Source organism: Fringilla coelebs (genome assembly GCF_963513975.1).
Source record: "Fringilla coelebs genome assembly, chromosome: 13".
Taxonomy (NCBI): domain Eukaryota; kingdom Metazoa; phylum Chordata; class Aves; order Passeriformes; family Fringillidae; genus Fringilla; species Fringilla coelebs.
This window is the reverse complement of record NC_140039.1, coordinates 4,589,096-4,613,337: the sequence shown is the minus strand read 5'-3', so window position 1 is coordinate 4,613,337 and position 24,242 is coordinate 4,589,096. Positions and strand designations below refer to the sequence as shown.

The 24,242-nt window shown below is 39.9% G+C and overlaps 1 protein-coding gene across 16 annotated transcripts in view; it reads left to right on the top strand.

Moving 5' to 3' along the window:
* The window catches only part of ATP2B2 (ATPase plasma membrane Ca2+ transporting 2), a 168,288-nt gene that overhangs the window by 83,210 nt on the left and 60,836 nt on the right, over positions 1-24,242 (top strand). For 12 of the 16 annotated variants that reach the window (XM_084214770.1, XM_084214766.1, XM_084214769.1 and 9 more), the window contains 4 exons: positions 3,364-3,405; positions 5,000-5,164; positions 7,257-7,471; positions 9,742-9,984. In XM_084214770.1, the coding sequence (XP_084070896.1) occupies positions 3,364-3,405; positions 5,000-5,164; positions 7,257-7,471; positions 9,742-9,984 (665 nt within the window). The remainder of the gene's footprint in view (positions 1-3,363; positions 3,406-4,999; positions 5,165-7,256; positions 7,472-9,741; positions 9,985-24,242) is intronic. The other 4 variants (XM_084214771.1, XM_084214778.1, XM_084214776.1 and 1 more) reach the window with 3 other exon arrangements.

Here is a 24,242-nt window from a genome sequence, read left to right as displayed (position 1 = left end):
AGGTTGCAAGGCCATAAACAGAGCAGAAAATTTTGCAGAAACGTAGTAATTCAGGAAAACGTATCTCATTCCAAAGTATTTTATTTAGTAAAGGTGACTTGAAAAAATGAAAATCAGGGAAGCAGCAATCACTGTTTACAGCTTGTTTACCCCAAATTTGATTTCCTTCTAGTAGCTCAAATTACCCCAAATTTGATTTCCTTCCAGTAGAGCACTGCCACCTTCCTAAATCAGGATTTCTAGGGTGGGTTGTTGGGGTTCTTTTGGCATTTGTAAGCTAGAGAATTTGCTACTTAAATGTGTGTTCAGAAATATAGAAAAGGTATAGAAATGGCTTACCAGACTCAGAGAATCTCTGCTGGAATATTTCACATCTACAACTAATCCCAGTGTAGGTACTGAGCTACTTCTGCTCTTTCAAAGCAATTTGCAGTCTGAACTCTTTTTAAAATAACATTTTTCTATTTTTTAATACATTTTCTATTTATATTTTAATAAATTTCTGAATTGTAAATGAAGTTATTTATTGAAAGCATAGAAGGATTATCTAAAACTGTTTAACACAGTGGTTCCCTCTCAGCACTTGGAGCACAATTCCATTATTTTCTTTGATTGATTACAAGCACTTCTTCCAATTTAGGAATATTTCCAAATGAAGGAAATAATTTCCAAAATAGTGATAGGACTTTGCTGTTCTATGACCTTGTCCTTAAGGGCTGCAGCAGGTAAAGGGGAGGCTTTTCTTAGGAATTCTGTTTAGTGAAGTCCATGACTTTTATAGTAAGAATTTAGTCAGTAAAGGTGCCACGAGTCCTTTCCAAAATATAGGAACTGTAGTGAGGCCTTTAAAGGACTGTGAAAAATATTTATATTGAAATTCAGAACTTTCAAATCAGTTGCAGAAAGCAGATCTTAGAAATGCTATTCTAAACTTTCTGATTTTTCATCCTTGCCTAGAAAAGTGATAAAAAACTCAGATGGATTTCTCCAGCCCAAACAACATTTATTTTATTATTCCAAACAAAAAAGAAGAAAATATTTTCAGAATTATGTAAAAAATTGTATTTTTGAAGAATTATTTCACATGATGCTATCAAAATATTAATAAATACTCCTCCTTTTGACAATTCTAAATAATGCACCAAGGAGAGAAGGATGGGGGAGTATTTGCACCTGGAAGGAGGAAGGATCTCTCAGCAGTGGTGATTCTATCACCTTTCTTTCTGGCTTAATTTCCTTGTTCATCTTTTGTACCAAAGTGCAGCCTTAAAATTATTTGGCACAGGAGGATATAAATAGTTTACAGCTTCCTTTTCTTTATCTTGATTACCCAAATTACCTTCTCTTTGTTATTCTGGCTAAATAACTGAACTCTAACTACCTCTGGTGACTTTCCCCACTCAATAACCTGAATGCAGCATATTAAGAATATTAAGAATGTATTTTTAAAATACCTGAGCTTAAACTGTTGTTAATGATTGTTTATTTTGTGCTATTTTCAGGTAGCCAGTCAATTGTTGGTGTAATTTATTATGATAATTATGCTATTAAATAGCAAATATATGTCCTAAAAGTACATATTTTAATTAAAAAAAAAAAATCTCTGTGATGTGCCTGCCAGTTGGGACAGTCACATTTGGGTTTTGTTGGTGATCTTTATCATTTTGAGAGTTGAATATTGTTCCATTTTTTTGCCACTCTGAGGTTTGGAATTGCACTTTGCAAAAGGATCTCCAGAGCAGGAAATGGAGCAGACTGCCTGCTCTAAATTAATTCCTTCCAGTTCTTAGGGGAGGCTTTATGCTCCAGCCAGAAATCTGAATCTCCAGAGATATTTTGTGTCTTCCAGTAACTTTATTAAAAGCTCTTCTAAGAAAAACAGCCACCAGGCAGGTACTGAGTCCAACTGTGCCCCACAGGCCAAGGTTTTATAGGGAATTTCACTGTGGAAAGGAGCTTGGTTTTGCTCAGGTTCATGGATTCCTCTCTTGTGCAAAGTGTAAAGCTCTGAAAGGTGGATTCTGAATTTTTAAAAGTCCTGTTATTGCTGGGGTAGGAATAGAATGAGAAATACAGACATGCAGCTGATGCTCAGTGGTTTATTGCAGTAATTCACCTGAGCTCTGAGATGATTTTAGGTCATGAGATGTCCTTTCCCTGGCTCTGCTTCCAGGCTTTGGAATTTCCCAGTGTGGCACTGGGGCCTATTTTTTGACAAATATAACACTGACTTGGTCCCTTTTCTCTTCCACTTAGTGCAAAGACCAACATGCAAGAGATGAATGTTAGTTTTTCCATTTTGTTATGATTTATTCACAGCAGAGTGAAAAAATTAATCCACATAGCAGTCAGAAGAACAAGATGTACCTGCTGGCACATTTTTAATAAATTCTGATGGTACATTTCTTATTAGAATGTGTCAACAATCCTGTAATTGTATTTTAGCTTAATTTTCCTTAGCATCATTTTTTATTGTGCATTTTACATAACTACCAAAAGACATTGGCATCCATTCTGAGATAATATTTGTTGTAGCCTTTTCCATAAATTCATATAATTACTGTGAAAGTTTTGTAAGGGATCCCACCAAGAAATTTTGAATCCATTTGAAAATATTTAGCTGTTATTCTGAATACCAAAGTTTTGTATGTGGTATGTACATTTTGCCATTTTTATCTCATGCACACTTTCAAATGACATTTCCACTTGAAAAAGGCACAAAGGAATAAGGACTTTGCTGTGGTAAAACTGTTTGTGGATAAAATGTCAAGGTGGAAATTAAAGAGGCACATGGTAAATCTATGTTCAGGATAAATCTGAATTTAGGTCACCTGGCACTTGTATTTCCAGGAGAAATTCGGTAATTAGTACAACCAAATGAGGAAGACGTAATTAAAAATCCTATCTGATTTACATTTTTTATTTATTTATTCAGATTTATTAACACCATTGTTTCTATTTTTTTCTCAATTTAGTAACATGATTAATTTAATTCTGGAATACATTAAGAAAGCCACACTATACTGGTGTGGGCCAGAATTTTTAAGTCCCAGCCCTCTGAAACATCAGCTCAGGAATATTATTCCAATTCCTCTTTCCATCAGATCCACTTTATTAGTTTACCCCTCTGAATTGATGCAGATTTCTCAAAAATATTCAGCATTTAAGGTGTTCCAACCCTGAGCTTGGCTGGAATTCCTTGTCCCCTCTGTGAGTGCAGGTGTGAGGGCAGGGGATGGTGCCCAGGTGCCCGTGGTGTGCTCATGGTTTTGTCTCCCATTGATATAAATCCCCATTTTCGTGTTCTGTCTCAGCTGAAGGTTGTTTACTGTCTGTTGTCTGTTGGAATTTTTCATCATTTAGGCAAGATGCAGGATGGGAATATGGAGAACAACCAGAACAAAGGTAATCTTCTTTGCTATTCAGGAGGTTGTGGATTGTATTGTTAGCATGTAGCTCAACCCTGTCCCAAAGTGCAGTGAGAACCCGTGGTCTGTGCCTGTGTGTGAAACTGGCCCTAATTGTTCATGCAGAATGTCCAAAAAAACCCCAAACTGCCAACCCCAGCCAAAGAGATTGTAACTTCCACAAGCTGCAGAGGTTCAGGAGAGGAGCATTTTAAAGGGACCATTTATAGATGTTGCTTTCATCTCACAAAGCTCATTTGAATTAATTGTTCCTGTGCAAGTTGTGTATCTTATGTATTGTTGGTGATTTTCCAGCCCAGTTTTTTATGTCTCATCATCTTTGGTGTCTGATGGCATTGTCTGGACATCTCTTCATTTGCAGGGGAAAGGCAAAGCAATAAAAAAGGAAACCTTAAAGGCAAGGTGTTATCTAGCAGCATAAAAGCCTTTTATAAGGATAAACAACAGGAGGATTGAGAATCCTAGGTGTTTCTTATTTAATATACAATGTCAGGAAGAAATTGGAATCAATATTTTGCTTTCTCTGAAGCAAAGTTATGGTTCCCTTTTTATTATAAGACACAGCTATCAAGAGCTCTTTGGGTTATACCAAATTAAATGACAATTTTCTCTTCTCAGATAATATTGAACATTGCAAAGGTGATGGCTCAGAAACTGGATAAAGAAACTCAGTGGTTCATGGTACAGAAGTACCAAATAAAACACTATTAAATAATAAGCATTCAGGCTAGGTAGATAAATTAGATTTCCAGGTCAAACAAGCCCAGACTTGTACAATCTCTTCACGAAAGCAAAGCTGTTTCATCTCATCCTATTTTATTTATTGTGCTCAGTACAAACCAGACACATGCACATATATCCACTGCAATGTCATTGCCTTTCAGAAACATGTAAAAATAAAGTTTCCTTCTGCTGGCATTCTGTCAGGAAAGGAGGGATCGGCCCTGAAACTGTGTGTGGGGGATGCCACCACCATCAGACCCGAGGGCTGAGTACCTTGATCACGGAATGCTGAGGAAACTTTACAACTGAGGGATTTTCTGGAAGGGTGGATGGCAGAGTGTGGTCTCCTGGTCACTGAGGTGCCCCTGCAGCCCAGAGAGGCGGCACACAGGCCACCTGTGCAGCCACATTGCCTTCAAAATATTTGCATTGGGAATATGCATTGCTCTCTAAGAGGCATCCCAAAATCCAGAGGAATGTGGATCTGTCAAAGCACCTGAGCTCTGCTGTTGCAGGGAATGCTGCAGTGCTGGTGCTGTCACCTGCCAAGTCACCTGCAAGACATTCAGTGACATATATGTGTATGGCCCAGAGCATCATGGGTGGGGATAAAAATGAGGGATCAACCCCATCAGTGCTTTCCAGCCCAAATCCCCACCTGTCCTGAGGGATGTGCTGGCACAGCTGTGTCCTGCAGAGCCCCGCTGGCTCTCCAGGGAGCCGAGGGTGTCCCTGGCAGAGATTGTCCCAGGCAGCCCTGTGGTGCTGGCTGGGTTCAGAGAGGATGAACACAGAGAAAAGGAAGGGATATAAAGCTCTGGAGTAACAGTTTTGTTCTGCATTATCAGCCAAGCAGCAGGATGGGGCTGCTGCCATGGAGATGCAGCCGCTGAAGAGCGCGGAAGGAGGAGAGGGAGACGACAAGGACAAGAAGAAATCCAACATGCACAAGAAAGAAAAATCCGTCCTGCAGGGAAAGCTGACCAAGCTGGCAGTGCAGATTGGCAAAGCAGGTATGGCTGGGTGACACCAAACCCCTCTGGGTCACAGGAAGCACAGAACTGCAAAGCAAATGGTTCTGAAAAGGGACAGGCCCTTTTTTAACAGCAAGATTTGGAAATAGGTCATCACAAAGCTGTTCTAAGGAGACTGTGTGGTGCTGAAGATCTTTTATTCTCCTAAAAATCAGCTTTGACTGTCAAGGAGCTTTGGGCAACTTGGATTGTAATGAATATTTGAATCAAAATGAAATGCAGCTTTTCTCAGAGTTAATATTCCCAAGCGCAGTAATTACGTATTTAATTTCCTCTCCCCTCAGAACTTGGGAGTGCACAGTTTCAGAATCTCTAATACCATCTCAAAATATCACTCACACAGTATTTCCCTCTCATGGATTCTGAAATCATTCTGTTCTCCCCAAATATCCACATTCCTGCCTTCTCCCCAAGCATGACACATCTTTGGACTCATGTATCCAGAACCATCTGGCCTCTGGGGCTGGAAGCAGCACTTCTCCAACATGTAGGCAGAGAGTGGAAACCTTCCATAAGGGCCTAAAGCTTTTCTCATGGTAATAAAGAGATTTTGATGTTCTTAAAGGGATTTTGTTCTCAGCTCCTTGGTGGAGGCCCTCCAAGATCCCTTTACTTCTGTTCCATCTCCCTCAGCCTTCTCCCCCAGTTTGGATTTTCCCCTTCCCATCCCTCTGTGAGTTCATCACAGGAGTTGATCACATAACCCCACGATGCCAATTCCCTTTTCCTGAGCAGAGTGTGACCAAATCCAGGATTATCATCCCTGATATCCAATTTCATGCCTTGCCCCAGTTCATATTCCTCCAGCTCCTCTCCTTTGTTTCCCCTCATGATTGATTCCTTGGGTTAAATTCCTTTCTGCACTGCCTTGACTTCTGCTCTGGCACGTGAACATCACTCTTGAAGTGATGGTGTAGGGATTTCTGACCAGAATATGGCAAGGAACAGGAATTAAATTAATTAGTCATTGCCTCATTTGGTTTTTCTTTGGTGTTGAGCAATCTATGGCGATGTCTTGTGTTGTCAGGACTATTTGCCTGTGCAATATTTTAATGGTTTTTCCTTTATCCTCTGGCACAGAGTGATCTCCCTGACTCATCTGTTTCCTGTCAAATTTAGCATCCTTCAGCTTTACCAATTTTTTTTAAAAACTGCAGTCAAGACATGAAATGCACAGCATTCTCCTTCTACTCTATGATCTCATTAGGGAGAAATTAATTTATTCCAAAATGCAGGCTTAATTCCTTCACACAAACCTGCCAAACAGGGCTGTCACAGCAAGGCAAAGCTGAGGCTAGAGCAGAAATTTTATTTGTATACTCAAACCCAGGGACAAAACTGTGGAGCAGGAGTGCTATCCCAGCAGTCTGTGCCATTGGGAGGGTGGATGGAATGTTGGGGACATTTTGTCAAATATTTATTGGTGGCTCTGTCTCTTTGGAACCTCTGCTCATGCAAATACACACTCTGCAGACGTTCCCTTGGAAAGAGCCACCTTGGAAACACCAGTATCAGTCACATTTTAAAGAAACCCCGTGAAAAACTGTCCTGTGGATAATTCTGCATTATTGCCTTTCTACATTCACCCAGACTCATCTGTAGGGCTTTTCTGCAGTATTTTATACAGCAGCATAGGAGGCTCCTTTGCTCAAGCCTCTAAAGATTTACTTACTTAGAAGGAAGGTGTTTAAATATGGATAGACAAGTAATTTGTAAAAGGTGGGGGTTAAAAGGACAGATAAATGTTGTACCAGGCAAAGTAACGTGCTAAATTGAATAAGCTTAGCTTAAGTGGCAGCAGAACTCCTGCTCTGCCTGGGAAGTTGTAAAGGCAGCAGAAGGTGCTAAAAAATGAGTTCCCTAGAATTCCTTGTGCACTGGAATGTATGCTTGCTGTAAATATATTATGGCAATGTTTTTTTCTTTACTGTACAGTTTATCACTGTTATTGGTACTGGTGAAAAATGTCACAAAGTAAGAAAGAAATAATTTCCTATCAAATCCCAATTTCTAATTGCTCATTTTCTCAGTGCTGTTTGGGTTTATGGTAACTGGTGCTTTCTCCTCCCAGGTCTGGTGATGTCTGCCATCACTGTCATCATCTTGGTACTGTATTTTGCCATTGACACCTTTGTGGTCAACAAGAAGCAGTGGTTGCCTGAGTGCACTCCTGTCTACGTTCAGTATTTTGTTAAATTCTTCATTATTGGTGTTACTGTGCTCGTGGTTGCTGTTCCTGAGGGACTCCCACTTGCTGTCACTATTTCTCTGGCTTATTCTGTAAAGGTAAGAAACATTCAAAATAATCCAGGGAGAAAAGTGCTGTTTGCTTGAGTTCACCACTGAGTTGGTCCTCAGGTTTTATCAGATGGGATGAAAAATGGTCTGAAAATTATGTGCTCAAAACGTTCATGAAATTGCTTTAAATAACATTTATATCGAAAATATTTCTAACAAAAACACAAATACATCTTCCAACCATCTCCTTAAAACTGCACAGCGCAGGAATATCAAGCAGTAGAAATACCTACTTAATTTGCAAGGAACCAGGAATTTATTGAGCAGAACATACTCTGAAAATAGTCCAGTCTTTTGATATAGAATAATTTTGTATTCAAATTTTTTTTGTGCAACTATACAAAGTTTTGACAAGGATTTGAAGTCTTCAGGAACACTTCTCAGAGAAATTGGAGCTTCTCAAAGAAATTAAGAGTTTCACTGAAGCTTTCATGTACTTTTCTTAAATGCAGTAGCAGTTCTTTGAAGTCAATGTAAATGGTTCTATTAGGAAATTAAAGAGGATTAACATCCTGGACTTCAGGATTACTTGAGCAATTTAATTAGATGATTTAAACATTCTGGGAATCTTAGATGAAGATGGTGTAAAGTTGATTTCCATTTAGCATGTAAACAAATTAACTTGGGAAGTTTAGGAAGGAATCTCTTGGCTTCTGTGTAGCCAAATTTCACAATTATTAGGAAAAAGGAGCAAGTCTCAAAGGTGGGGTTTTGCTAATGAAGAATGTTGCTGCTTTGAAAATGTTTTCTCATTTTCCTGATGTCCTTCCTCTGACATCCTTTTTCTCTTCCCTTTCTCTTTTGCTTTTCCCCCAAAATGTGTGTTGCCAGATAATATCCTGGCATTCCAAGCAGTGTTAGGAAAAAAATCCCAAATGTTTGCTATAAAGATAATGTTTAAAAATCTCTGGTTCCTTTAGCTCATCTTTGCTGTTCCAGCTATTCCTTAAAATGCAAACCTACCGCAGGAAAATGTTGCAACTCTTTTAAAAGTTTATCAAAAGCAAAATTACCTCAGGGGTAGGCACAGTTTTGCTGTCTGTAACTTGGATTTGGGGTTATTGGCCCCCACTAAAGCTCTGCTTTAGGGAACTGCAAGCTCTCACCAGCAGGACTAACCATGGGCTGCTTTCCTTTTTATGACTAAAAACCTCAAAACCCAGCATTGAAGGGTTTCTTACTCTGGTTTTTGATGGGTTTTCTCCTCAGAAAATTACATATTATGGGTATGGCCCAGGATAAACAGAAAAAATGGTGAGGGGTAACAGTCCTGCTATCAGAAAATGATGAGGGATAACAGCTGATTTCAGCTGTTCCTTAAAATGCAAACCTACTGCAGGAAAGTGATGCAACTCTTTTAGGTTATCAAAGGCAAAATTACCTGAGGGAAAGGCAAAATTACCTGAGGGAAAGGCAAAATTACCTCAGGGGTAGGCGCAGCTTTGCTGTCTGTAACTGGGGTTTGGGGTTATTGGCCCTCACCAAAGCTCTGCTTTAGGGAACATTCTCATCAGCAAGACAAACTGCACGCTGCTTTCATTTCTATGACTAAAATCCCATCAAAACTGACATTGAAGGGTTTCTTACTTGGGTCTTCGGTGGGTTTTCCCCTTTAGAAAATTATGAGGGATAACGCCCTGTTGCAGCTATTCCTTTGAATGCAAACCTTCTGCAGGAAAATGGTGCAACTCTTTTAGGTTCTCAAAGGCAAAAATACCTCAGGGAAAGGCAAAATTACCTCAGGGGTAGGCAAAATTACCTCAGGGGTAGGCACAGCTTTGCTGTACCTCGGATTTAGGGTTATTGGCCCTCACCAAAGCTCTGCTTTAGGGAACATTCTCATCAGCAAGACAAACTGCAGGTTGCTTTCCTTTTTATGACTAAAATCCCGTCCAAGCCGACATCGAAGGGTTCCTTACTTGGTTTTTGTTGGGTTTTCCCCTCAGAAAATGATGAGGGCTAACACCCTGTTGCAGCTATTCCTTTGAATTCAAACCTTCTGCAGGAAAATGGTGCAACTCTTTTAGGTTATCAAAGGCAAAAATACCTCAGGGAAAGGCAAAATTACCTCAGGGGTAGGCACAGCTTTGCTGTTTGTACCTGGGATTTGTGTTATTGGCCCTCACCAAAGCTCCGCTTTAGGGAGCGTTCTCACCAGCAAGACGAACTGTGCGTTGCGTTGCTTTTTACGACTAAAATCCCGTCCCAGCTGACATCGAAAGGTTCCTTACTTGTTTTTTGGTGTGTTTTCCCCTCAGAAAATGATGAGGGACAACAACCTGGTGCGGCACCTGGACGCCTGCGAGACCATGGGCAACGCCACGGCCATCTGCTCGGACAAGACGGGCACGCTGACCACCAACCGCATGACCGTGGTGCAGGCCTACGTGGGCGACGTCCACTACAAGGAGATCCCCGACCCCGACTCCATCCCTGCCAAAACCATGGAGCTGCTGGTCAATGCAATTGCTATCAACAGCGCTTACACCACGAAAATTCTGGTGAGTAGGTGTTTGGGGTTTTTTTTTTGGGGGGGGGGTTAAGTGAGGCCTAGCGGTGAGGCGTTGTGAGGGCCGGCCTGGAACAGAGATGGGACGGAGCTAAAGAATAAAGCAGGGATTTATTCAAAGGATGCACCTTGGGCAGCACCAGAGCCCAGCCAGGGCTGCACCCAAGATGAACCAAAATGGGCACAAAATGCTTGACCAGTCACAGGGTCTCTCATTTTTATTAATTTTGGTCTATTAGCATATTGGAGTTAATTGTCCAATTCCAGCTTTAGCCCATGCAGGCCCATCCTTCTTGTTTTTCTCTCTTCGTTCCACCACTGTTTAGGCTCCTGGGCTTGAGATTTGGATCATTTGTCCTCGGTCCCCAGCTAGAGAAGGAATTGTTTTGTCTCCCTACTCTGTGAAGGGAGCTCATTATTCCCTTATATGAAGCCCAGACTTGTGGATTTTTTGTTTGTATTTTCTACTTTTGTTATGGTTGGGATTGAAGGCACTTGAGACAGTATTTTATGTTTAGACTTAGGTGTTTATTATTTCTTATCAGTGAAACAGTCTTACAACTACGAGTTTGGTAGCTTTTTACTAGTAAGGCACAAAATGTTTAACTGTTTTTTATTACAAGTTCTTTTAAGACTAAACTATCGAATTAAGAAATGACAGATTATTTTCTTTTTTAACTTAACTGATCTTTTGAAGCTTGCAATGCAGACTTTTCTGTTTAATCATAAAATACTACTTAAACTCATGAAGAAGGAAGAAGGTGAAGAACAACTTGCTTCTGCTCTAAAATTTCTAACTTGCTTCATATTTATTTTTATATTCTAAAACTCTAAACTTTAAGTTTTCTACTTTGTGATGTTACACACTTCTAACTAACTACACACCTGTAATCTTAGTGCTGTTAATTAATTTTAGAAGTCTTTTTTATGGCTTCAGGTTAAATGTAGTGTTTTCTTGCGAGTCTGTGCCTTTCAGCACAGACAGTTTAAAATTTTCAGCATCAGGATTCTAACCCAGACCCACACACAAAAGCAGCCCAGAATCTGAAAAATATAAAAGCTAAAACCTGAGGCATCAGCAGAAGGAGGTGTAATTTTTTTTTAAAGGGTTAATTCTTTGACATCTTGTTGTTGATTATGAAGCATTAAGTACTGTTGAGGTCCTCACAATAAGAAGAGGTGCTCTAAAAACTGGATATTTTATTGGTTTTTTCAAGGACAGGGATTTATCTAAGAGTGCAAGACCATGAGATGTTTAAAAAACTCCTGCTGTCATTGGATTGGGGTGGCCCAGTTTTGGTGCAGATAAATTTGGGAACACAAATGCATTGGTAACACATCTGGTTTTCAGTGAGTCTTCATATGTGCAAAATGATTTTTGTGCGTCTAAGAAATTCCAATTAATGCTCAAAGAGCACAAATTGGATTGGTTAAATCAATGAGGTTAATGACCTTTATTCAATATGGTTTCAGGTGAGTTACATCCTGAAGTATTTTATTCACTCTGTACAGGAGGCCAGAATGGAAAATATCCTGTTTGCTTGTGGCATTGGATTCTTTTGTACACAGCTAATTAAGAGACTGAAAATTTTTGCAATTCCAATAGATTTGTTCTTTGAAAGGTCAAGCTGAATGTTAACGTTGCTGAACAAATAGATTTTTTTTTTCTTTCTAGTTTATGAATACATTTATTGTCCTTTTTGTAGGTCTGTGCTGAGCTGCAGAATAAAAAGTGAGGCATGTAGTTGATGTTTGTTTTAAAAGTGGTCTTTTAAAATGCAATCAGAGAAAACAAATCCTCTGTGATAACTCAGAGTGGATATTTTATGGCAGCAGCTCCTTAAATTTCATTTGTGCACTTCTAAACCAGCAAGAACAGTTTGCTGTTGCTGAGCGATTCCTGCTCTCACAAATCAATGTAATATTTGATTACTGGGGAGAGGAAAATACACCTTGGCTATTTAAATGTTGTTACAGCCTCAGTCAGCTCAGGTGCTTCCTCCTGGACAAAGAGAATAAAACACCCTGAAGAGCCAGGATCAGGACAAGGCAAGGGGTTTGACTTTGGGAAGGCTTTGGGAGAATGTTCCCAGTGTCAGCAGAATTTTCCTCCTTCCCAGGGAGCAGCAGGGCAGGCAGGGGTTGTTTTTTCAGTCAGGTGTGACTGGCAGAGGCTCATACAGGGTTTTATATTTTGCTGTTCATTCTGAGATCAAAGCCAGTACCAAAGTGTTTCTGCTCAGCCTCCACACCAGTTCAGCCCTCTGAGTCCCAGAGCAAATGGGAAATCATCAGACCTTTCCCATCTGCAATATTAAGTTTAATAATCTGTCTTTTTCTTGTGGTTTACTGCAACATTTCTGGGCAATACTAGTTCTAAAATGGTCTCAATATAATTTTTTTTTCTCTGACTTGGCTTCATTGCTCCTTGTTGGCATTAGTTCTATGTGCCTATTAAAAAGAGGCAATATTTCAGCATTTGAGTGCTTTTTTAGCTTTGCACAGTGACTGATTCTAAACTGATAAAGGAGTGAAACCCTCTGGATGCAGATCAGTGACTGCCTGAATTTATCTGTTTAAAATTAATGGAGATCTTTTAGATCTTATGAGCTAAAGCTTTGCAATATAGACTCCACAAGAACCACAGCTCCAATCTCAGGGGATTTCATTTTATTCACAGTTTATAACAAAGCTGACCTTTAAGATACAAGATATTGTTCCATAGCCCATTTTGCATCTCAAATAAATACAGTAAAAAACACCTCAGGGAGTTGTTTCCAGGATAAATAGACAGAATTCTTTTCCTTCCTGCTAATACAGAATGCACGCTCGTGCGCTCTTTCTTGGAGCATGCTTAATCAAATTGTGAATTTCAGCTGAAACCCAAAGGGCATTGGAAGGGTTCTGTCGCCAAGAGTGAGTTTTGCATATTCTATTTTTAGCTCTCCAGCTACATGTGTGCTGTAAATTGCTCTTTGTGTGAACTTCTGTTCAGAAGGATCACATATGGGACCATAAAATTAGTCAAGATGCTCTGCTGAATGAGAAATATTCCCTCTTGCATTGTCTTTTGATTAAGGGGCAACTGAACCATTGATAAAAATATAAAAAGGGAATAATATCAGTGCTTGGCATAAAAGATTTGAATTTCCCTGAGAAATTAAACACAAATTATTCCAACTGAACAATAGCATCATTAAATATAGCTCTTTTTAGTGCTTTCCAAGATTAAGTTGCTGGGTGAACTGATTTTACATCCCTTTAGCTTCAGAGCAACTTTTCTGCTGTTTGTGGGAAAGGAAAGGGGAAGGGGAAAGGGGAAGGGGAAGGGGAAGGGGAAGGGAAGGGAAGGGAAGGGAAGGGAAGGGAAGGGAAGGGAAGGGAAGGGAAGGGAAGGGAAGGGAAGGGAAGGGAAGGAAGGGAAGGGAAGGGAAGGGAAGGGAAGGGAAGGGAAGGGAAGGGAAGGGAAGGGAAGGGAAGGGAAGGGAAGGGAAGGGAAGGGAAGGAAATTTCAAGGAAATTTCAAGGAAAGGAAATTTCAAGGAAATTTCAAGGAAAGGAAATTTCAAGGAAATTTCAAGGAAATTTCAAGGAAAGGAAATTTCAAGGAAATTTCAAGGAAATTTCAAGGAAATTTCAAGGAAAGGAAATTTCAAGGAAAGGAAATTTCAAGGAAATTTCAAGGAAATTTCAAGGAAAGGAAATTTCAAGGAAAGGAAATTTCAAGGAAATTTCAAGGAAATTTCAAGGAAAGGAAATTTCAAGGAAAGGAAATTTCAAGGAAAGGAAATTTCAAGGAAAGGAAAGGAAATTTCAAGGAAATTTCAAGGAAATTTCAAGGAAATTTCAAGGAAATTTCAAGGAAATTTCAAGGAAATTTCAAGGAAAGGAAAGGAAAGGAAAGGAAAGGAAAGGAAAGGAAAGGAAAGGAAAGGAAAGGAAAGGAAAGGAAAGGAAAGGAAAGGAAAGGAAAGGAAAGGAAAGGAAAGGAAAGGAAAGGAAAGGAAAGGAAAGGAAAGGAAAGGAAAGGAAAGGAAAGGAAAGGAAAGGAAAGGAAAGGAAAGGAAAGGAAAGGAAAAAGGAAAGGAAAGGAAAGGGGAAATAGGAAATTCTGAATTGGCAGCAGAAGAGTTTGCAGGAGCTCTCCACATGGTGCTCCTCTATTGACAGTGTGCTTTTCCCTGTTTTTCTGCACCATGTGTGCTCCAGAAATGCAAGCTGTGTCCACAGGGAGCTTTGCAGTGCTGGTGTTGGTCCAGAAGGGCTTGAGGGAATTTTGGTGACAATTCAGCAGTGACCATCCTTCAGAATATTTATGTGAAGCTGTTCTCCAGCAAACCTTTGTGTTCAATATGCCGGTTTCCACATGGAAATAAAATCAGGCTTTGTGCATTTCTGCCTGTGAGCTGTGGTGGAGACTGCAAAGACTCTGAGAGCAAAAATCTGCATGTTGGGAATCCTTTGATTGCACTTGGAGCAGGAGCACATTGATCTTGGATGCCAAGGAGCAGTGATGAACCAAAACCACTGATTTCAACTTTTCCTGTGCAGCTCTCGCTTCCATAATTCCAGTTTTAATTAGAGAGGAATTTCTTCTTTTAATTTCCTGGCTGGGTGTGATGTGCCTGATTAAGAAGACACCACAATTAGGGTTTTGCTGAGGGATTTTCAGCACCAGTGGAAAAGTCCCAGCTGGAGCTGTTACTGTGAGGATCTAACACTGACTTTCCATTTGCTGCTTGATGGGTGTGAGGGATAAAAGGCTGCTTTTGCCTGTGCTGGGTGAATATCTGGAATTCCAGGAGGAGTTTTTGGGGCTGTTCTGGCTGTGATTTGGTGCATTTGCACAGAGTGGGGCAGGATGTGGTAGCAAACCTTGAACCAAAGGAAGAGATGTCCCAGGAAAGTGCAAAACATTCACTCCCTTCCATATTCACTCCCTTTTCCCAGAGGAAATAAAATAAAAATATGCTGGTGTATATGTTAGTAAATATTCATCAAGTTATGAATGTGAGCTGGGAAAACTTTTGGGACAAAAGGGTTGTTGCTGGATAAAACCTAAAGGGGAAAATGAAATAAAACACAGAGAATACAGACAATTTTATTGCAGCTGAAAGGCAGAGCAGGTAGATGATAAAATATCAGACACCCATAATATATAGAAGCCATAAGAAGCAATGACATTCTACAAAGGTGACATGGTGAAAGGAGAAAAAATAAGATTTTAGCACAATCTTGCTGCTTTGCAAGGACTGATGCACATCTATTGCTGGTATTGGGAACATGGATGTGGTAGCCAGGTGAAAGTTCTTTTTATTTGGGAGAATATATTTGCATCCCAAGCAAGAACAGCTCTCTGATTGTTGGGAGACACAATGTTCCTGTCAGGAACAGCCTTTGAGAAGGTGTGCAAAGTGCAAAATATGCTTCTTTCTTTGGAATTTATTTATTTATTTTATTCAAAGACTGAATTTTATTCATCAAATACTTGAATAATCTTGACTTAATAACATTTTTTTAATCAGATAAAAAAATTGTCCCAATAATGACATATGTATATTATTTAGCCAACAGAAAATTCCTGGCATTTCCTTTTACCATTCATAATTCCAACAATTTCAATATAGTAAGGTCTTCTTAAAAAAAAAAAAAAAAAAAGGTTTAAATTTTTTGGGGGAATATAGAAATTTGAAAGTTTCCTACCAATAATTTAGAAACTTGAGGTGTAGTAGGTATATTTATGGATTTTTCCACATTAATGTGTAAAGTTATTAGTGATGGGAAGAAGGATTGGAATGGCACTTTTTAAACAGTGGTTGATTGTGGCTCATCTGACAGACAATAGACTTTACCTTTATCTATCTACCTTTATTTTTATATAAATATATATTTTAATTTTTTTAATGTGTCTCTTTAATTATTTGCAGTTTTGCTTTGCAAATAGACAGGCAGAAGGAGACCCTGAGTGTTTAGCAAAGAGTTTTTTAAATTTCATTTTTAAAAAAGCTCAGGCCCTACCAGATCAGGTTAGGCCACACCTATCAAGAGAAAATCAGGGAATTTCTGTGGCCTGAGGCTACAGCAGCAGAGCTGTCTGCTAGGGGCTCTCTGCTAAATGAAATTGCTGTTACTGTTATATGTCACTAGAATTCCCTTTTTTATTCCAAGGAGAGCCATAAGAAAACAGCTTTTGACCTCCAAACTGCCTTTTTGAGTTATTTTGGCATATGGAATTGCAAAGATATTTTTACTCACAGGCAGGGTTTGCTTAAAACCTATTCTCAAGCCCTTTGTTTCTTGTGCTAAAGTTCAGATGATTTTCCCATTTATTTTTGCTGCACATGAAGATTCAAACCTTCTCCTATTTCATCCAACTCAGTTCCTCCATTGCTGCTAAAAATGAGAAATACTTAAAATAAATACTTAAAATTAAATTAAATTAATAAATACATCAAAATAAATCTTTAGAAAAAGCCCCTCCAGACACAAAATGTGAGGACAGAAATGGCCACAAAAGTGGTCAAAAAAAAGAAATTAGTGAGGATAGATTGAGGAAAGCTTTTATTTGTGATAATTTCAATGACAACAGAGTCTTTGGCATGGCCTAAATGTTGTTTTTTTCTTTCTGCCACTGACATCAAGTCACAAGTGGCAGCTCCAGCTGTTGATTGGGAGTGTTTGGAAAAGATCAGTTATTTATTTATCAGGGGGTCAAGTGGCCAGTCCAGGCTGACCTGCCTGGGCCAGAGCTGTGGGAGAAGAAGAGATGATGGGAAAAGGAAAAACAGAGTTGTAGGGAGGGTAAATTGAGGGGGGAAAGGGAAAACTGGTATGGAAAAGGAAGGAATAAGGGGAGGGAAGGGAAAAGGGAAAAGGGAAAAGGGAAGGGAAGAGGGAAGGGAAGGGAAGGGAAGGGAAGGGAAGGGAAAGGGAAAGGGAAAGGGAAAGGGAAAGGGAAAGGGAAAGGGAAAGGGAAAGGGAAAGGGAAAGGGAAAGGGAAAGGGAAAGGGAAAGGGAAAGGGAAAGGGAAAGGGAAAGGGAAATTCTGAATTGGCAGCAGAAGAGTTTGCAGGAGCTCTCCACATGGTGCTCCTCTATTGACAGTGTGCTTTTCCCTGTTTTTCTGCACCATGTGTGCTCCACAAATGCAAGCTGTGTCCACAGGGAGCTTTGCAGTGCTGGTGTTGGTCCAGAAGGGCTTGAGGGAATTTTGGTGACAATTCAGCAGTGACCATCCTTCAGAATGTTTGTTTATCTCTGCTTCCTTTCCTCAGGCAATGCTCAAAAGTAAATTGTCCCTTTAGACACTCTGTCATGATTTCATAATTTGTGTTTTAAGGCTGGTGAGGAGAAGTGCTATTTGACAAGTATTTTATGGAAGGAGAGGTCTGTCTAAGGTTTTATCCTCACATAACAATACAGGAAATCAGTAAACAGTAAGAAATATGATTTTTTCCATCTTTGCCCATGTAATGACACTGGAGCAGCACATTGGTGCCATTGGTTTTGGATGAGGGAGGAGAAACAGGCTGGAATACATTTGGAGTCCTAATATCCTCTCCTTGTGTAGTTAAAGCCATCCAGAAAATGACTCAGAAAAGTCATTCCTCAGACTGGGAGGAACTGGTGGAGAAATTCAAGGATCCTCATTTCATTCCCTGTCTGAAAAACACCAAGGGAATTTGGGGCAATGGCTCATGGAACTGCTCCAGGTTTTACAGTTTGGATCCTGCAGTCTTGGGGGTACAATAAATTACTAAATATGAGATACCAGGAGAAACACAGAGGAAAATCTGCTTAGCAGAAAATCAGATTCACTTATGGGACTTTAAAAATCACTTTTGAAAACTTGCAGGAAACAGTGTTTTTAAAATCACTTAAATTTAAATTTAAGTCATTTAAAAATCACTGTTTCCTGCAAGATGCTCCACAGTGTGTTTCCATCTGGATTTATAAATATTGCTTCTTCTTGTCTGAGGATTTTTTTTTCATTTTCTTTTTTAAACAAAATATGTTGGGTCAATGAATGATTTGACTGTGTTGGGCTTCTTTTCCTGCCTCTGAAACCCTGTGTGATTTTCAGGGTGGCTTGAGATCAGGAAATGCATCCCAGGAATCAAACAGCTTCTGGATAGTGCTGCAAGTTATCTATTGGCTGCTTTTAGCACATTAGTTTGGTACTGGAAATTTGTGAAAATCTTCTTTTTGAAGAGCTGTTATCTATTGGCTGCTTTCAGCACATTAGTTTGGTACTGAAAATTTGTGAAAATCTTCTTTTTGAAGAGCTCAGGTGACAGGGTTAAAGTATTGTCTGTATCTCCAGCTAAATGGTGCTTTTGATCCATTTAAAATTAAATATTTGATTGATTTGGTTGAAAATTGATTGAACTGATTATTAAAAATCTGTATATTTTGTAAGAGGTTTGATTTCCCAGGCAAAACAATTCCTATTTTAGGTAAATTTATATCTTAATCAGATTTTTTTTGTATTTTGTTCCCAGTGTTACACAACTGTGTAAGCAGCTATAAATTATGGATGGGAACAGAAAATGCAGGCCAGAGAATCTTTCTAAATATAAGCAAGACAATCATCACCCAAAAAATCCCCCCAACAAATTTAAAACTTTTTCTAAAGCCCTTGGTAAGCATTTTCTCAGGATAAATTAGGCAGGGAAAAAACCCCAACCTATAGTGTCCATCTTATTTACTGTGTAAATAATAATTATTAGGGATAATAGATGATGCAGTTAATTGTCTGTGCTTCTAGGGGTGGTAATTAGCAGAAAGTAATGATCTTCACACATCACTTGCCATTGGAGTTGTGTAGAATGAGAGGTACAAAAACAGCTTTTCTCCCTAAATTAGCAGCTGACTTCATAATTGAAATAATTGTGTTTAGGCAAGGCTGGGCTGTGTAAAGCCTGGGACAGCTCCTTACCCCACCCTGCCCTTCCTGCCAGGCAGGGGGGGTTTGTCTTGCCAAAAAAGCTGGGCTTGAATGAAATCTCCTTTTTTAGTGAGTTGTGAGGGGTGGGATGGAGTCAGCTGCCAAGGAGGAGGAGAATTTGGGGCAGAAGAGGGGATTTGGGAGCAGAAGAGGGGGATTTGAGGAGCAGGGTTGGCAGATTTGAGGCAGAAGAGGGCATTTGGGAGCAGAAGAGGGGATTTGGGGGCAGAAGAAGAGGATCTGGGAGCAGAAGAGGGGATTTTGGGAGAAGAAGAGGGAATTTGGGGGCAGAAGCGGGCATTTGGGAGCATGGATGGGGGATTTGAGAGCATGGATGGGGGATTTAGGAGCAGGGACGGGGGATTTGGGAGCAGAAGAGGGGGATTTGGGACCATGGATGGGGGATTTCGGGCAGAAGAGGGGATTTTGGGAGAAGTAGAGGAGATTTTGGGAGAAGAAAAGGGGATTTGGGAGCAGAAGAGGGAGATTTGAGAGAAGAAGAGGAGGATTTGGGAGGAGGAGTGGGAAGAGGGCCATCTTCTCCCTCTGCCATGTACCCAAGGCTGTGGGATTTGGTGGGATCTGGTGGGATTTGGTGCCCTGGTTGCCAGAGGAAAAGGGGGATTGCCTGCAGAGGGACAGAGGGGTTGGAGGGAGGGGATGTGGGATGAATGTGCTGGGACAGAGCTCGGAACTGTGGCTGCACTGGGAACCAGCAGCTCCCTCCCTTCTTATTTCCTGCCAAGGAAAGGGGTGACTGTGCTGCCCCAGCAACAAATGGCCAGAGGAAAAGGAGATGGATAAATAAAGAGTCCTGCTTGACAAATTATTCCCATACAAGCTAAAAGTTTAAATTCTATTTCTTTATTTTCATGGCATTTTGTTTTGTCCCATTTCCTCAAGTGACAGAGCCCATGGTAAGAAACACCTCCTTCATCCTGGCCTCCTTTGCCTTCAGTTTGGTCGTTGCAGATTCCATCAGTTGGAATCAATATTCACTACAAGCTTTTAGGCTGTCTAAAATCACTTGGAAGCTCTTTGTTATTATAGTATCATTTTATGCATTTGGTGGGTTTTTTTTCCTTCTTGCTGGTATGCAAATGAGTAAATTAGATTTTGAACTTGCTATGATGCAACAAATGTTTTTCCTATTGCCTTGCAGAGAATTTTCTTTTATGGTATTTATCTTATATTCATGGTCTTATTCTGCACAAATCTTGTCCTGGCATGAGAAAATTCACTTGTAGGGACAACCTCCAGCTCCTCCCGAAAGTGCAGGATTTAAAAATCAGTGTTTCCTGCAAGCTGCTGCACTGTGTTTTCATCAGGGTTTATAAATATTGCTTCTTGGCTAAGCATTTAAGACTCCTTCTTTCTTTCTTTAAAAAAAAAATGATGCACAATGAATGATTGGAGTGTGTTGGGCTCCTTTTCCTCCTCTGCCACCCTGCTGAGGTGAAGCCATCACACCTTGGAGCTGATTGATGTGCTGGTGGTAGCACTTTTCAGGGAATATTCTCAGGGAGCATGTTTTCCTGATGGGAGCTTTTGTTTTCACATGAGTTGGTGTAAACCAATTACTTCAGGCACATTTTGGTTTAATGTGAGTTTTCTTTGTGCTCTCAGTCATAGGAACAGGAAGATAATACCTTCCAATGTGATGATTTAATACCAATTTCACAGAAAATGGTGGTGCTTTTATAAGGTACACAAACAGGCTGATTAGAAATCAATGTGGTGGGTGAATCACCTCGTAATGAAATAGGAAATTAATTTCCTTTCACATTTATATTGTGTAAATATATAGCTTATATACAATGCAGTTTTAGTATGTTTTCTTTTTACTCTCAGAGCTCCAACGTGGTTTATTCCTCTGGGGGAAAATACAGGTCAACAATCACCAAGAAACTGCAAATGGGACAAGATCTGAAGTACAATCAGGATCGGGAATAAAGTCTGACAGGAAATGTGTTGATTTCAGAGCAATAAATGCAGGAGTTATTTGCAGACTTGAACAAGACTTTAAATTGACTTTCATTGCTACTCTTTGTGACTGACCTTGCACTTCACAAGACCTATTAATTTGCTTTTAATGTAAGCAAAATATTATATTCATTTTGAGTCACAGATAACTTAGAAAATCGGTATTAATTGTATGATAAGTAAAATCTATGCTTCAATTTCCAGTTTCTGCTGTCTCCTGCAGGTAGAGCCCATTTTTCTGTCAAGCTTGCAGTTTTCTCTTCTTGTTTGTGAAGTTCTTGGCTCCTTTGGGATGCCACCAATTTTATGTCTGGGTTATTTGTGGGTGTGGGAAGGTGTCCAAAAATCCAGGGCCTTTCTGCTTTTAGAGATGGTTCTGGGACAGCAAAACCTCTAGGATGGGTGGAAACCTGGAGAATTGTTCCCAGGGATCCATGAGGGGCTCTGGCTTCCCAAAGGCACGTGGCTGTGAGGGATCCAGATTCCCAGGAGCATGGGACTGACAGGGAGCAGGCAGGACATGTATCCCATGAAATCCTTCTCCCAGCTGGAGCTTTGCAGAGAAAACAGGAAGTTTTCAAATTTTATAAGGATTATTTTAACTTAGTCAAAGCCATCTAGTCCCTTAGCATCACTGAAAAAAATGACAGAGCCTCTGTGCAGACACCTTGCATGGAAAAGAACCTTCTAGAAATTATAAAAATTTAAGATAAATGGAATAAGCGCTGTGAGCCAGTCTTAAATGAATGGAATGGGATAAATTGAATAAATCTGTGAGCCTACCTTAATAAATGGAATAAATGGAATAAATGGAATAAATGGAATGGGGTAAATGGAATAAATCTGTGAGCCTGCCTTACCTGTGCAGGTGCAAACACACAGAGCAGTAGAGCATGCCTGGCTCTTGCTGAGTCCTTGTGGGGACTTTGGGACACCTTATCCTTGGGAAATTCTGGATGAGAGTTGGGCAGTTAGATGTGGCTCTTTGGCCATAGCACCAAGGAAAGCCTTGAGCATGTTAAACATCTCCACTGCAGATATTTTTATGCCACTCTTATTTTTCTGTCATTTCCATTTATTCCATCCCCCTCCATTTCCCCTCACTCCAAAGGCTGGCAGTGCTCAGTGCTGGTGCGATAGTGGCTGTGCATTTGGAAGAGGTGAGAAACAAGATTTTTCTGGGAGAATTTTTCTCTAAAGAAGGACAGGATGTTCCAGCTCTCCATCACTGCTGTCCCGTTTCCTCCTGAATGAATAATCAGGCCCAAATTGGCTGCAGCCTCCGTCTGCTGCTCTGCCCAGCCAAGGCATCATTCCTGGTGTCCTGACAAGGAGAGGGCCTGGCCAGAGGACTCAATTTAGAATGCATCCCAAACATTATCCCACCAATCATGCAAAAAAATCCCTCTGAGGAAATATATTAGCTAAGCATGGCTCTGACAGATTATATCCACTTGAGCTCATCCATTTGCCTCCCAAACCCCAAATGGAACAGACCCAAACCAATTTAAAAATAGTTGCAGCTGATACGTGCTGCTAAAGAGGAGCACATTTTGTATCAGCAGTGAAATTTCTGCTCTTGGTGGTTTTAGACTCCTTTGGAGATGGGTGCTTGAAGAACCTTTCTCCTTACTCTGGAAATGAGTACTATTAACAGAGATCTGTAATTATGATGGGCTATAATCAGGAGCTTCAATCAAGTGAAAAAACTTCCTTTTCCATGTGGCTAGATTTGCTTTGCACTCACTAAATTTAGCTCCTTCCACTGTACAAATTGTTTGTAGCTGTGGTGCCACCAGAAAGGCAGCAAGTATTAAGATTAATCTTTGCTTTGGTTTGGTCTTTCTAGAAATTTATTTCCCCATCTGGTTCTATTTGATAGAAAGACAGACAACCCCCAGAGTATTGATAAGTTTTCTGCATGTGAAAACTGGATGGACAGACCTGTAAATTCTCTTTCTTTTATGGAGATTCAGGTTTTTGATGCACATCTGTAAAGGTCAAGCATTTTCTGTTATTTATTGCATGATTAAATTCTTGTGCATTATTATTATTATTATTATTATTATTATTATCATAATCATTACCGTTATCATTATTATTATTATCACAGTTCACATTTTTCAGGTGGTGGGACTGGGTTTTGGTGGATTTTTGGTTAAATGCTTGTACATTATGATTATTATCACAGTTCATACTTTTTGGATGGTTTGACTGGGTTTTAGTGGATTTTTGTGTAAGGGGATGTTTAGTTGATTGGTTTTTCCACTTCCAACTAGCTAAAAGAAGCATAGAGGAGACAATAGAAATAGAAATGAGAGTGGCTATATGTAGATACCATGGAATAGGTGATGGGTTTTACACTTTGTGGTTGAAATTCATTCAGGATGGCCAGGCAAAAACAGGCACAAAAGGCAACTCAGGCTACCAGTGGAGGTGTTTTAAAAAAAATGTGATTAATTTTGATTAAAAGAGTAAAATAGTTAATAAAAGGTGATGAGATTTGAGGATCACGTGGTCAGAATCATTGAATATTGTATTGGCTCGGTGAGAATAAGATTGAGATGTGAGGGAAAAATCTGTTGATAAATGATTTAAGTGTGTAGTAGAGTACCTCCAAGGACATTTTCCAAATATGCAGATGCTGCTTAGACTGAAGAAAATGTACCTCTGCTTCCTTAAATCTAAAAGGTGAGGTTTCAGCCCTAAGGCAGTTGCTTTAAGGCTTTTAATGTTGGCCAACCCCATGTAAATCCCATTGTTGGGTCTAATTTGGAAATATGCTTTTTGAACTGGGGACATTGCCTTGGAACTGGAGTTTTCCTACCTGATGAGCTCCACCCCAGGCAGTTTCTGTCCTGTTTTCTCTGTCTGCAGCTCTCACAGAGCCAGTCCAGGACCAACAGGCAGCAAAACCTGAGTTTAACAGATGCAACCTGAGGTAGCAGCTCTCGGGTGCCGTTAATTACAGCCCTGCCATTAAGTGCAATTTCTCTTGTGAAATGAAAAAAACTCAGCTTGGTTGCTCATCACAATTTGGGGAGTGTTTGCTGAAGGTATTGAAGAATTCATTAGAAATTATTAAAATCTCTTAATCTGCTCCAAATTTTTGCCAGTTTGGTTTAGAAATTGTCCCTTTGTCACTGTGGTCTGAGTTCCGCTGATATTGGTAACAGGAAAAGCGCTGAGGCTTTCTTGACAGCAAACTCAAACAGAATTCTTGTACTTAGACTATATTTAAAGCAAATTAGTTGTTGATTAAAGTAAGTTAGTAACAATTGCTGTGTCTAATTACTTTGATTATATAGGTTACTTGTCAA